General features: G+C 50.6%; 1 protein-coding gene across 2 annotated transcripts in view; it reads left to right on the plus strand.

Annotated features, from left to right (window-relative positions):
* The window catches only part of EIF4E3 (eukaryotic translation initiation factor 4E family member 3), a 54,984-nt gene that overhangs the window by 16,693 nt on the left and 23,660 nt on the right, over positions 1-14,631 (plus strand). For both annotated transcript variants that reach the window (XM_089305437.1, XM_051852216.3), the window contains exon 2: positions 2,502-2,574. In XM_089305437.1, the coding sequence (XP_089161563.1) occupies positions 2,502-2,574 (73 nt within the window). The remainder of the gene's footprint in view (positions 1-2,501; positions 2,575-14,631) is intronic.

Consider the following 14,631-nt stretch of genomic DNA (forward strand, 5'->3'; position numbering starts at 1 on the left):
CCAGTGGATAGAAGACCTCTCTCTCTTTCTCTGTGCTTCTCCTCTCTTCTGTGTAACTCTGGCTTTCAAGTAAATAAATAAATCTTTAAAAAAAATTTAGTAAAGGGTGCTGGCATTGTGGCACAGTGGCTTAAGCTGCTGCTTACAAAACTGGCATCTCATATTGGGGCACTTGTTTTGAGTCCTGGCTGTTTCACTTCTGATCCAGCTCCTTGCTAATGCACCTGAGAAAGCAGCAAAAGACGGCCCAAGTGGTTGGGCCCCTGCCACTCACATGGGAGACCTGGATGGAATTCCTGGCTGCTGGCTTCACTGTGGTCCAGATGTGGCTATTGTGACCATTTGGGTACTGAAGTTTGCAGATGGAAGATCTGTCTCTCTGTCTCTCTTTCTCTGACACTCTTCCCATTAAATAAATCGATCTTAAGAAAAAAAATTGGAAGTACCTCCTCCCTTCCCATAAACACACACACACACATTATATATATATATATATACACACATACACACACACCCCAGAGTTAGGGAAGGAGCCGTCTGTATACTCCTATGTGAGAGTCCATGAATTGATTTGCTGGGCGTGTTTGGGGAGCAGTCAGCTCAACCTTTCAAAGGAAGAAAAATTAGTATTGGAATAAATGCCGGTAGATTTTCCATCTAAAAACAATGGGTTTTTCATATAATAATCTAGTCAGAAAAAGTTCAGGTATGTTTTTAGTTTCCTCCCTAATCTTTTTATGAATTAAGCCCAGAAAAGGGCATAAACCTCTGCATTTATCCAGATTGGTTCTTCAGTGGTGCTGATACCCTTGGATCCCTGCAGATGGTGGATTCTATTAGTGTTCTTTTTTTTTTAAGATTTATTTATTTATTATTTGAAAGGCAGAGTTACAGAGAGGCAGAGGCAGAGAGAGAGGTCTTCAGTCCACTGGTTCACTCCTCAATTGGCTGGAACGGCTGGAACTGTTCTGATCCAAAGCCAGGAGCCAGGAGCTTCTTCCAGGTCTCCCACGTGGGTGCAGGAGCCGAAGGACTTGGGCCATCTTCTACTGCTTTCCCAGGCCATAGCAGAGAGCTGGATCAGAAGTAGAGCAGCAGGGACTCGAACCGGAGTCCTTATGGCTTTACCTGCTAGGCCACAGTACCAGCCCCTATCCAGTGTTCTTAGCAGAGTGTTTATGGAGCACCTGCTCTTCACCACACTGTGCAACAGTTATTTTAGGCCTCAGATCTGGCAGCAAAATGCAGTCCTGGTGGTGACTGCCGATTTGCTTTTTAAAAGTGATGTCCAGCAAGTGTACAGACAACCACGGAAGAGCTGGAACCACAGTGCTTTGGTGTCCATTTACTTAGTGGACTTCACCTGCCCAGCGAGGGCCCCTTTGCCCCCAGAGTAATCCATTATTATGACCTCTAGAAGAGGGATCTGTGCTCCGGTGCAACACCTGGGGTGCATTCCTCAGCCCATAGTTCAAGGAGCATGGTGCTTTGCCACCCATTGCCCCTGCCTCTGAGCCAGTGGGCAGTTCATGATTGCCTGTAGCCTTGCAAAAAGTCCACTGTGTTGCGGGTCTCTGCAGGTTGTGTCCCTGGGTGCCCATGACCAGTACACACTGTCTCTTTTAGGATTTCACTTGCAAGGGTTACGTCTCCCCAGGGGCTTTCAAGCCAGATCCGTGTGGTGAAACGTCTCTTAGGCTTGCTATCCTGGATCCCGATGTTCTTGAGTACAGACTGCTGGGTCGGTACAGGGAGAAAGAAAAGGCAGCAGCAACCGGGCCTACACATCTAAAGATCACAAGACGTGGTCATTTCCCTCCCGATCCCAGGAAATAATGGCACTCGTTATAAAGCTGGTTTGGTTGCATGGCTTTTCTGGTGACTAAGCCTGTAGTATGTTGCCATCTAGTGGAATGTGTAGCAAACTAAAGCCGAATGCCTTGTGGCCAGCAAGTTCAGCAGAGCTCGCGAAACAACAGCAAGTCGTTTCCAAAGGCCAGCGTTTGGGAAACGCGTGCAGATTCGGATGAAGCCAAAGCTGACTTTGCCAAGTCAGGGTTTCTGAAAGTAGGTGAGGGGCCACGCTGTTTCTCAAGAGTGGGTGCGTGTTTACCATCAGAGTGCCACTCAGATCACCAGGTCAAGACGTTGCGTCTCATTGCCATCCGTACCAGAAGCAGTTTCTCTTCTAAAGTCCTAGGCAAAAAGCCAGAGTGTTACTGGGTGATTTGCCTTATTTTTTTAAAAATGTGATTCTGGAAGTTTCTGACACCTTTCTGACGTAGGTTTTCTCGTTTCCTAGTCAAGTGTTGCAGAATTCACCTGCCGGCACGACTTCCCAGAGTTGAGATTTTACATTCTAAATTCGGCCTGGCTTCTTGGAGCTGCCCCACCTGTCGTTTTAGACCTGAGTTGCATTAAGTCCTCAGAGTGGGGTGGTGGAACCTTCCAGTGACGACTCGTTCTGTTTGTGTCTTTGTCCTTGGGCTTGGTTTTCTCAGGTCCCTCCCTGGTGCCACGGCGGCCGAGTGTGCGTCGAACCTGAAGAAAATCTACACAGTGGAGACAGTACAGGTAAGAGCAGGAGAGGGGTGCACTGGGCATTCCCCCACCCCACCCCCCACCTTGGAAACCACCAGTGTGCCTGCAGCCCCTTCCCGGAGGGGTCTGCTCTGGCCTGGGCTCTGTGGTGCATTTTAGTACAGTCTCCGCCACCTGCACCTTGCACGGGCCTGCGCCAGAAGCCGACCACGGTGGCACGGGACGAAGGTTTTGAGGCCAGTTTGCTGTGCCCCTGTTGAGACTCCATCTCTGCCACACGTTATCTGTGCTGCTCTTCCCCGCAGGTGCAGGGCCATGGACAGTACAGAGGTCACAAGGGGAGAGCAGGACAGCGTGGAGCATGGAGGTCGGGGGTCTCTGCCCAGTCTGCTGCCTTGCCTTAGACTCCATTACCCTACATTCGGCATGGATCAAGCAACCCTGTTGTTTCTGTACAATTTCTAGAGAAAGAGCAGCTCCCTGCGCAGCTTCCTGGGAGGGTTCAGTACGATCGTGTTTGCACCATGCTTAGCAGGGTAGCTGGCGCGTGACAGGTTCTCAGCAGATGTCACCAACTCAGAGCGTGACCATTTTCTTTTTTTTAAAGATTTATTTTATTTATTTGAAAGACAGTTACAGAAAGAGGTAGAGCTAGAGAGAGAGCAGCAGCCAGAGCAGAGCTGATCCAAAGCCTGGAGCCTCCTCTGGGTCTCCCATGTGGGTGCAGGGGCCCAAGGACTTGGGCCATCTTCTACTGCTTTCCCAGGTCATAGCAGAGAGCTGGATTGGAAGTGGAGCAGCCGGGACTTAAACTGGCGCCCATGTGGGATGCCAGCACTGCAAGCTGGGACTTTAACCTGCTGCACCACAGCGCTGGCCCGGAGGGTGACCATTTTCTGAAAACTGGTTTATGTAGTGGATCATGCTCCTATTTTCTCCAATAGCAAATTCTGTCAAGTTTCTCCTCACGTCTAGTATAATAACACACTGCGTATGGCCTGGGAAAGGGCTACTAGAAGGGTAGACGTTTGGCCCAGAGGTTGAAAGGCCAGTTAAGAGGCCTACCTCCCATATGGGGGTTCCTGGGTTCGATTCCCAGCTCCACTCCTGATTCCAGTTTCCTGGTAAAGTGCACCCTGGGAAGCAGCAGGTGACGGCTCCAGTAATTGGATTCCTGCCACCCAGGAGGGAAACCTGGATTGAGGCCCCAACTCCTGGCTTGGTTGCAGGCATCTGGGGAGTAGACCAGCAGATGAGAATTCTCTGTCAGTTCTTGCCCCCACCTCTCTCTCTCTCTCTCTCTGCTTTTTTTTTTTTTTTTTTTTAATTTAACCAGTAGAGTTTACAGACAGTGAGAGAAAGAGACAGAGGGAAAGGTCTTCCTTCCATTGGTTCACTCTCCAAATGGCCACAATGGCTGGAGCTATGCCGATCTGAAGCCAGGAGCCAGGGTCTCTTCCTGGTCTTCCATGCAGATGCAGGGCCATCCCACTGCTATCCCAGGCCACAGCAGAGAGCTGGACTGGGAGAGGAGCAACCGGGACTAGAACCCAGCACCCATATGGGTTGCCAGAACCACAGGCAGAGGATTAACCTAGTGAGCCACAGTACCGGCCCCTCTGCCTCTTTTTTGAAAAGGGCTGCTTCAGACTTGGACTGACCACATGTCCATCAATTTTCTGGAAGGGTCAGATTTCAGATAGTTTTCCCGTGTGTCCCTAAGTCACTTCACGTGGCAGAAGGCCCGGCAGATTGGCATGTAGGTCATTCTGTCCGGCAGCCTCTCACAGGCAGAAGTCGCACCGAGATCCCCTTCCAGCCCCTCATCCCAGAATCAGGCCCAAAGCTGGGGGATTCGCGGGCTGCTGCACCGAGTTGGGGAGAGGCTTCCCCTGGAGTCCCCTGGGTGTGAGGTTCTGGACCTGAGCTCCCGCCTCCCAGCACCCATTGGGTGACCCTCAGAGCACTCGATCATAAGGCTGGTCCTTGAGTGAAGCCCTCAGAGCTGCCTGCTCTTTTGAAAGATGCATTGGGGTTTTTCCCACTCTGCTGTGACGACACCGGATCCTCAGAGCTGTGTGTGGGATCCTGGGGCCCACAGCGGTGAAGTCGGAAGTGGGGACTGACTTGTTCTTCCTGCCCCAACTGGATAACACACAGTCCTGGGTTAGACGTCAGGGCCCAGCAATGTGTTGGCATCTTTAGTAAAGTGCCCAGACCAGAGCCAGTGCTGTAGCGTAGCAGGGCAAGCTGCCATCTGCAGTACCAGCATCCCGTGTGGGCACCAGTTCAAGACCTGGCTGCTCCACTTCTTATCCAGCTCTCTGCTGTGGCCTGGGAAAGCAGCAAAAGATGGCCCAGGTGCTTGCGCCCCTGCCACCCTCCCAGGAGACTCAGAGGAAGCTCCTGCCTCCTGGCTTCAGTCTGGCCCAGCTCTGGCTGTTGCAGCCACTTAGGGAATGAGCCAGTGGATGGAAGATCTCTCTCTCTGTGTAACTCTACCTCTCAAATAAATCTTTGAAAAAAAAAAAAATGCCTGGGCTGGCACTCCAGGACATGCTTTCCTTAAACCTGGATTTTATTGCAATATAGTTTATATGCAGTTTCTTATGTGTAAGTTTTGACAAAGGTATACACACCTGTGACCATCACACAGATGGGAGGTCAAAAAATGTCCATCATTCTGCACCAGAGAAGTTCTTCAGGCCCCCTTCCCCACAGACCCCTCCTCAAGAAGCAGCCCCTGCTCTCGTTGCCGACACCTTCCATTGATTTTTCCTGTTACTGAGCTTCATATAAATGGAATCATGGGTCTGCAGTCTGTTGCATCCCTACCCTTTCATGTAGTAAATATTGAAGGAATGAATGAGAAATTTGCCAATGAGCCACTTTGCTGTGTTGTAGCACACTCAGCAGTAACCACAGTTCTCAGTGGCGGCAAAAATTGGTTCTTGGGGGGTAGGTGAGCACCTCTTCCTCTTGTTATAGATAGAACATGAACACACAGTCCATAAGCAAGTATAGTTTGTGCTGTTAGAACTTCATCTGGGGTAGGGCTGGCGTTGGGGCACAGCTGGTTAAGGCAGTGCCTGTGATGTTGGCATTCCATATGCACCCTGGTTCCAGTATTGGCTGTTTTGCTTCTGATCCAGCTCCATGCTAATGCACCTGGGAAGGCAGTGGATGATGGCCCAAGTGCTTGGGACCCTGCCACCTACACTGGAGAGCTGGGTGCAGTTCCAGGCTCCTGACTTCCACTTGGCCCAGCCTCAGCCGTCACGACCATTTGGGTAGTGAACCAGAAGATGGATGATCCCTGTCTCTCCCATCTTTTCTCTCTCTCTCTCTCTCTCTCCTGCCTTTCAAATAATTAAATAAATCCTAGAGAACGTTTCTTCCAGGATGACTGGGAGAAGGGGTCCTTTCAGCCAGGGGGTGGGGATGGGGTGAGGAAGGACAATGGTGAAAGATCGGTTGAGAAAACTGCGCTGAGTGGTCAGGATGTGGCTTCCACCTCTGGTGTCTCTGCCCGCCTTTTCCCCCGAGCTAACAATACAGCTTGCTCCCTAGAGCTCAGCAAGGGTTCTTTGTAGTGCCTGGCACTTAGTAAGCCCTCAGATGTGGCTGGCTTTTACTAAAGTGTGACTAGATCCCAACCCTCAGCTATGGCATGGGCTAGAGTGTGGGGCAGTGACACTGCCTGGCTTCCTGGCCCACAGCTGGCCCTTTGCTAGCTTGGACAAGTTCCTCAGCCTCTCTGTATCTCAGTTTGCTCATCTGTAAGATGGGAAGAATCATGCTAGCAATTACACGATGCTGTTGTGTGGGAATGAAATGGTACAACGAAGTAAAAAGTGCATAGTAAGTACCTAGCAATAATGGTAAACTCGTCTGCCACCAGTTGCCTGCTTTTAGTGGGAGATACATTTTTGAATTTTTAAAATTTTTCATTTATTTGAGGGGGGTGTAGATGGAGAGAGTTCCCATTCACTCACTAGTTCACTCCCGACATGCCCTCAATGACTAGGGCTGGTAAAGGCTGAAGCCGGGAACTTAGAACTCAATCCAGGTCTCCCACATCGGGGGCCAAGAACCCAGTTACTTGCGCTGTCACTGCTGACCCCCAGGGTCTGCATTAGCAGAAAGCTGGAGTTGAGAGCAGAGCTGGGGCTCAAACCCAGGGCAGTGTGGGATGCAGGCGTCCCAACCAGCACCTTAACCAGCAGGTCAAATGCTACTCTCTGGAAACTCATCTAATTCCCTTTCATGTTTTCTATCAGAAGACCACATACCACTGCTTCTAGGCTGTTGGTCTCAAGTAGTCACACCCAGATTACACGAATGCCAACTGCTTGTGAAACCGAATTTAACTTACCACTGACTTTTGGGACTTCTGCCTGTGAGTGGCCCTGGCATCTCTTGAATAGTACTTAGTACTAAAGGAATAGCCTGGGTGCTGATTTTAAAGTCACTTGAGGACATGCCCTTTTCTTTTAAGATTTTATTTATTTGAGAGGTAGAGCTACAGGCAGAGAGAGAGAGAAACAGAGACAGAGACAGACAGGAAGGTCTTCCATCTGCTAGTTCACTCCCCAAATGGCCAATCTGGAGCCAGGAGCCAGGAGCTTCTTCCGGGTCTCCCACACAGGTGCAGGGGCCCAAGCACTAGGACAGTTTTCTGCTTTCGCAGGCCATTAACAGAGAGCTACATCGGAAGACGGGCAGACGGGACATGAACCAGCGCCCACAGGGGATGGCGGCACTGCAGGCAGAGGCTTAGCCCACTACAGCACAGCGCCGCCCCAGGATATGCCCTTCTTTGTTCCCCTCTCTCTCTGCTGATTGCCACACTCCCTGCCACATTTGTGCTTGGATGAAATGTAAGAATCATGCGTTGTTAGTGATTGCTTTACACCAAGACATTCGTGTCTTTTTATACTTTAAGGCCCTTTAGCAATCCAAGTTGCTGGGGTGGGGAAAGAATTTATTAGCTGGGGAGACTGAGGCTGGGAGGTGAGTGGCCCCACAGCCAGTGCAAAGAGCCAGCCCTGTGGTGTCCCTGGTACTGGAATTCCACTTCTGTTCAGTCCACTCCCTGCTGACTGCACAGCGGAAGAGGTGTGGCCTCCCCAGGACCCAGCAGCCCCTGCTGAGGACACTCTCCTCCAGGCCAACAATAATTCTGCCTGTTGGGCATTAAATTTATTTCCTACTTTCCTGTCTTTCTTGGAAAATTCCACTTTGCAGTTAGGTGTGTGTTCCAGAGGCTTACTGGTTCCTTTTACTCTTTCCTGAACGTGTGCAGATTTTCCACGTTTTTCCCAAGTTTTTGCATCTTCAGAGGGTGCAGTACAGAACCTGGCTTCTGAGCAAGGCCAGTCTCCCCTGTGGGAGAGGAAAGAGCTACCTACCACGTGTGATTGGCCAGGGGAGGCTCCCTGGGCCTCAGTATTTTTTTTTTTTTTAAGATTCATTTATTTATTAGGAGGGCAGAGTTAAAGAGAGGCAGAGGCAGAGACAGAGGCAGAGGCAGAGGCAGAGAGAGAGAGAGAGAGAACTTCCATCCACTGGTTCATTCCCCAAATGGCCACAAAGGCCAGAGCTGGCCCATTCTGAAGCCAGGAGCTTCTTCCAGGTCTCCCACGTGGGTGCAGGAGCCCAAGGACATGGGCCACCCTCCACTGCTTTCCCAGGCCATAGCAGAGAGCTGGATCAGAAGAGGAGCAACGGGACTTGAACTGGTGCCCATGGGGGGGTGCCAGTACTGCAGGCAGCAGCTTTGCCTGCTATGCCACAGCATATCCCTGCCCCAGTATTCTTCAGCCATGTCTGCCACAGACAGCAATCCCACATTTGAGAACTCTGCAGCTTTCTGTCCCAAAGCCCAGCGATCTGTGTTATCATCTTCAAGATCTCCACATATTCGGCCCTCCTGGGCTATGTTCTTCCTAGTATTTCCCGTAAGTTGAGTTCTTACTGAAATTTACGTGAAACAGAATTGTCATATTTCTTCTGCAAATGGAAGTTCAGCCACATTGATCATACACGGAAAATGCACAACCTATGCTGTCTATTAAAATTGACAGAATGTCCTGCTCATGTCTGCTAAAATCATCTAGTGAGCTACCTAGGATGTCGACTCTGAAAGTCTGGCCTCTGGACTGGAGGAGACTTGTCGCTGCAGGGTGCTGAGTTAGGGTAACTGATTGAGTGCCCAAGCCTGGGGGAAGTGAAGTTCTTCTTTCAGAAGGAGAGGTTTCTCAGGTCAGTGTGGGTAATGGAAGATGGTGGACAGATTGATTCAGAGTGCTCACTGCCCTGGACCCAGGGCAGCCCACAGTGGGGTGTGGCTGCAGTTGAACAGCCTGGAATGAACCACGAGGGTAAAGGGGCGGAGCCGAGGGGAGAGAGGGAGAAGCTCACACTGTGTAACGAGAGAGAAGGAGCTGAAGCCGGATCTACTTTGTAGTTACGTCTAGCACAGACCTAATATCTTATGTAACAGGAGTCTTTGTCCATGATTTCATTTGTTCATCATATATAAAATGGGATCACCATTCTATCATCAAAACTCAGTTATGCAGACATGTATCAGAAGTCACACTGCCCGTGACCCACCATGTTTGTTCATGGCAGTGGACACAATGGAATGGTGAGTGAATCGGAATCTTACATCGGTCACTTCGGATGGAGCACGTGGTCTCTTCCAGTTTAAATCGTTCTAGGGGGAAAGGTTCACTCTCTTCCTCTCTCCCCGGAAGTGGCATTTGCAGAGATGCACCTGCTCCTTCCTGTCCTTGGGGTATTCATTGACCATCCTCAGCCCTTCCGTGGCCTTGCTCCCAGCTGGGGTTCCTAGAGTCACTGGCCACCACCCCACTCCCCGACAGGATGAGAGGAACTTTGTTAGGCTGCAGGAGCATCACCCCTGCCACCTTCCCACTGTCCTCTGACCTAGCTACTGTGCACAGGAAGAGGGTCTTCTGTGGGGGGCTTGGAGCCTCGTGGGCCGCACGCAGGGGGCAGGGTGCACTCTATTCTGCTCTGGATTTCCCAGACTCCCCAGGGGCTTTCTCCCAGTCTTCCCAAGGTCTGGCCGCCATGCTCCCCTCCTCACTCCAAGCTTGTAACGCCCAACTCAGAGTAAAGTCAAGCCCTTTTGGAATTCAAAGCAAAACCCATTTCTCTGTCAAGTACCAGCTCTTGCAGATGAGAAGCCCTGAGCTTTGAGTCTGCTGTGAGTTTATCCACCTCCCCGAAAAGACCATTGATTCTGTTGATGGGGAGCCCCCGGGCAACTGGAACCACCTAAGGAGCAGAAATCGGTGTTTAATATTTCAAAGAACTACTAGTCTCCTGCTACCCTGACTATAAGACCCTCAGAAGCAGTCTGGGATCTCTTTCTTGCTTTTTGAAGTATGTGTGCTGGGTGGATTTGTTTCTGTTTTGTTTGACAAAACAAATGTACCACTTTGTTGTCAGTGCACACAGGGCATCCTTTCTTCTCCAGAATTTTCAAGGATATTCTTTTTCTTTAGAACATTCCAGTAGGAAGTTGAGGAGGAAATAGCCCTGCTTTCCTAGCAATAAATGATGACCTGTTTGGCGGAAGACTGTCAGGTGGGGCGTAACTGCTCCAGTCAGAACTCGGAGACTGGGGAGTGGGCTTTGTGGTGCAGGGAGTTAAGCACTGCCTGGGATATCCCAAAACATGGGGGTGCCTGGGATCAAGTCCCTCCTCCACTTCCAGTCCAGCTTCCTGCTGGTGCGTATCCTGGGAGGCAGTACATGGTGGCTGAAGTGCTTGTGTTTCTGCCACCTACCTGGGAGGTGGGGTGGAGCTCCAGGATCCTGGCTTCAGCCTGGCCCAGCCCCAGCTGTTGTAGGCATTTAGAGAGTGAAGCAGCAGGTAGAAGATCTCTCTCCCTTCTTTTTCACTCTACCTTTCAAATAAATGAAAATAAAAAATGCTACCAATATTATCATCTTACTAAAAGCTAGTAGATTGGGGATTTATCAAGTGGTCCCTATATTTCATGTGCTAACCCCCCACCTTGCTCCCTTGATGTAATCCTCCCCAGGATTTTCACTTTGTATTTAACTGAAAATCAGCCAATGAGATTGCTGTGCCATACTCACTCTACAGAAGGGGCCCCTGGGGTTCAGAAGCAGTATGGCCTATAAGAGTTATCCCAAGTATCCACTGGACAGGCGTGGCCGAGCCTTGGCTCCTCAAGGCGAGATGCCAGAGTGATGCTGGGGAACCCACAGCTGGAGGAGTGGACTCCCACGGCCAGAGGCTGCCCCTCCCGCACAGTCAGTGCCCCAGGTACTCAGCTTAGCACCCTGCCATGACTGCCTGCTAACTGACACCCAACTTTAATACTGCTTTCAGTCTCTGGGTGTGCATTAAGGCTTTTTTTTTTTTTTAAAGCATTCAACCATCGTCAGTAAACATTGTTCCCAGTTTACTTTTCCTTCCAACTTCTACTTTGCAAGCAAAGTAGAATTAATTATAAGCCAATGGCTTTTGCAATCTATTTCTAGGGTTTTATCTGTGGTGAAATTTAGGTGGTTTCCATTAAGAAGACTTAGGGTCAAATCCCAAATTATTGAGCCCTTTCGCCTCTGCAGGGGAGGAAGAGGGTCTTAGGAGCTGAGGCTTTGCCGAGCCTGTCAGTGACCTCACTGTTCAGCCCAGGTAACAGGTGTTCTCCCTATGCAGTGAGGCTTGCAACAAGGAAACAGGTCTGCTCCATGCCAAGACATTTTAAAGGGGACGCTTTTCAGTGGTATCGTGGGATGCTTTGCTCCTGTTTTGTGTTCATGCACCAGCATGCCAAGATGTGCTTGCATAAGTACTGAAATCAGAGTTGAGGCCCTCGCTGTGTCTTGTTGGGTTGTCATCTCTTCCTGTCGGTTTTGTCAGGACAAACAAAACCCGTGATCTGATTTTGTTTCGGTTTTCAAGAGACGCTTCTAAAGCTACAGCGCTTCGAGTGATCCTCGGAGTGTTTTCCTTATCTCTGGGGCAGGAGAAGCAGGTAGGTTGGCAGGGGGGTGAGGGCAGGAGCTGTGGTCTGGATGCTTCTCAGGAGACGTCGTGGCATTTGCCAGCTCCAAAGGCCCCTGGATTTTACCTTAGGCAGGGGTTTTCATTTTAGAGTCACTTTGTCCATGACTTCTGTGGAAGTCATTGCCACGTGGTAGCAGGGGACTCAGGGCACTCAGGCTGGAGTGAAGCTGACCACGGGACCTGGTGCAGTGAGGACATCTCAGTGAAGGACAAGTGGCTTCACCAGGGGTCCCTCTCTCTCTGTGACTGCAGGACCTGGTCTGTGGCTTTCAAGATGGGAGAAAGATGCACCTGCAGTATATACACTGATAGCATGCTGGCTAAGGCCTTAGGTGTCCCGGCTTCATTTTCCAGTGCTCTCTGTCCACACCTGCACCACTGAAACTGAAATGTTGGTGCAGTCCTGGCGTTTCCTCTATTAGTTGAACATGTATAGGATAGACAGTGCCTAAGGACAGACCCCTGTCTGAGAAGCTGCTGTTACTGCAAATCTACCTTCAGCTCCGCCTGCATGAACACCTTTTCCGCAGAAGGGGTTCAAGGAGGGTTCTCAGTAGGTCCACCATCTTGTGGGATTTTGTCTTCAGTTTGTTTTTTGAAGATTTATCTATTTGAAAGGCAGAGTCAGAGGTGGGGCAAGGGGAGAGATGAAGATAGAAGTCTTCCATCTACTGGTTCACTCCCCAGATGGCCACAATGGCCAGAGATGGGCCAGACCAAAGCCAGGAGTCAGGAGCTTCATCCAGGTCTCCCATAAGGGTGCAGGGGCCCAAGCAGTTGCGTCCTCTTCCTCTCCTTTCCCAGGCACACTAGCAGGGAGCTGGCTCAGAAGTGGAGCAACTGGGACTCGAACTGGCGCCCACATGAGATGCCGGTGTCACAGGTAGCAACTTAACCCTCTGTGCCATACACTGGCCTCTATCTTCAGTTTCCATCCCACAGTTCATCGTTACCACCTTTGTAATCATTTCAGCTCCCCCCACCCATAAAACAGATGTGAACAACCTGTCAGGTTTGTCATGTGAGTTCGTTCAGGAGGCCCCAGCACCATTTTTCTTTTCTCTCCTTTAGTCTCCTCTCTTCTCTTCAGATTTATTTATTTGCTTGAAAGGCAGAGTGACAGAGAGAGAGCGAGACAGAGAGAGGAGCTTCTATCTACTGGTTCATCTCCAAATGCCCAAAACAACTGGGCATGGGTCAGGCTGAAACCAGAAGCCAGAACTCCATCCAGGTCTCCCACGTGGGTGGCAGGCACACAAGCACTTGGACTTCCGTCTGCTGCCTCTCAGGTGCTTTATCAGGAAGCTGCTTTGGAAGTGGAGGCCCGGGGCCGGCACTGTGGCGTAGCAGGTAAAGCTGCCGCCTTCAGTGCCGGCATCCCATATGGGTACCAGTTTGAGACCTGGCTGCTCCACTTCCGATCCAGCTCTCTACTATGGCCTAGGAAAGCAGTAGAAGATGGCCCATGCCCTTGGGCCCCTGCACCTTCGTGGGAGACCCGGAGAAAGCTCCTGGCTCCTGGCTTCAGATCGGTGCTGTTCCGGCCATTGCGGCCAACTGGGGAGTAAACCAGTGAATGGAAGATCTCTCTGTCTTGCTCTTGCTGCCTCTCTTCCTCCCTCTCTTCAACTCTGACTTTCAAATAAATAAATCTTTAAAAGAAAAAAAAAAAAAAGGAAGTGGAGACAGGACTCCATACCAGATCCTGTGATGGGGTATGGGCATCCCGAGCCATGGCTTAACCCATTGCACCACAATGTCTGATTGCTCTGGGACTTAGCCCATTCTCTCAGACCCTCTAGGAGACTCTGACTGCTTCCCTCACCACACGGAGCATGGTTCTCATCGGCACAGCAGTCCTGTGTTCATTCTACAACCCATTCCGAGCAGTCTGGCACATGTTTCCTTCCCCGTGGCCTCATCCTAACCGTAGTGGTCAGACCAGACAGTGACGCGTGGCCAGGCCTCTCTCTGTGCCGCAGTTTCCCTGTCTCTGAAGCAAGGATGCTCCCCATTCCCTGTCATCGTGCAGATCACACGAACAGAAAAGTTCATAGAGCAAAGCCTTGCACAGGCGCCAGCTCAGGAGGTGTCACTTGTTGATGTTTTGATTACTGTTGCTGTCATTTTTATGTGACCCATTGCTGTGTCTGAGTCGGTTCAGGCTTTTGTAATAGAATACCATAGAATGGGCAGCTTAAACGAAACACCATACACACACACACACACACACACTCACACACTCACACTCACACCAGTCTTTGTCATAGTTTTGGAGATGGGAAGTCCAAGGTCATGGCGGCAACATGGGCAGGTTCTGGTGAGGGCCTGCCTCCTGGTTTACAGGCGACTGTGGTTCTGAGCTCTCGCAGGGCAGAGAGAGAGCTAGGTCTCTTCCTCTTCTCAGGGGGACACGACTGCCACCCCAGGGGCTCTGCCCTCGTGCCTGATCCACTCCTCCAGGCCCTCCCTCCTCATGCTGCCCCTGGGGTTACAGTCATGGTGTGGATTTTCTGAGGACCCAAACGTGTGGTCTAACTCCCTGGTCACGGGCAGCATCTTGCTTCAGCAGCTGAGCCGGTCCCTGTTCTTCTAGGAGGGGACAGAGGAGGATGGAGAGCCAAGAATCACCACCTTTTTGCCTCCTTCCACCCCCAGTCCCGAAGCCACATCATCACAGACTCCTTCGGGGCTGAGAAGTCACAGTGTGTTACAAAGAAATACACATACTCAACACTGGGCAGTACACATACTCAGTACTGGAAGCTTCTTAGGTACCATTAACCTGTCAGACCACTGGCAGAGTCCTATTTAGATTTTGTTTTTTAGGATAAAGCCAATCCATTTACCACAAAGTATCATTGACAGTTCAGCCATAACTGTTGAGAATCTGTGTGTGTTAGAGCATTAGATGCAAAGACCAGACCGGCATTTAGCCTAGTGGTTAAGATGCTCACGTCCCACGTCAGAGTGCCTGGATTTAATTCCCATTTCCAGCTCCTGACTCCAGCTAC

The sequence above is a fragment of the Oryctolagus cuniculus genome, chromosome 10, assembly GCF_051225735.1.
Source record: "Oryctolagus cuniculus isolate XC-2025 breed Fujian yellow rabbit chromosome 10, ASM5122573v1, whole genome shotgun sequence".
In the NCBI taxonomy this organism is placed as follows: domain Eukaryota; kingdom Metazoa; phylum Chordata; class Mammalia; order Lagomorpha; family Leporidae; genus Oryctolagus; species Oryctolagus cuniculus.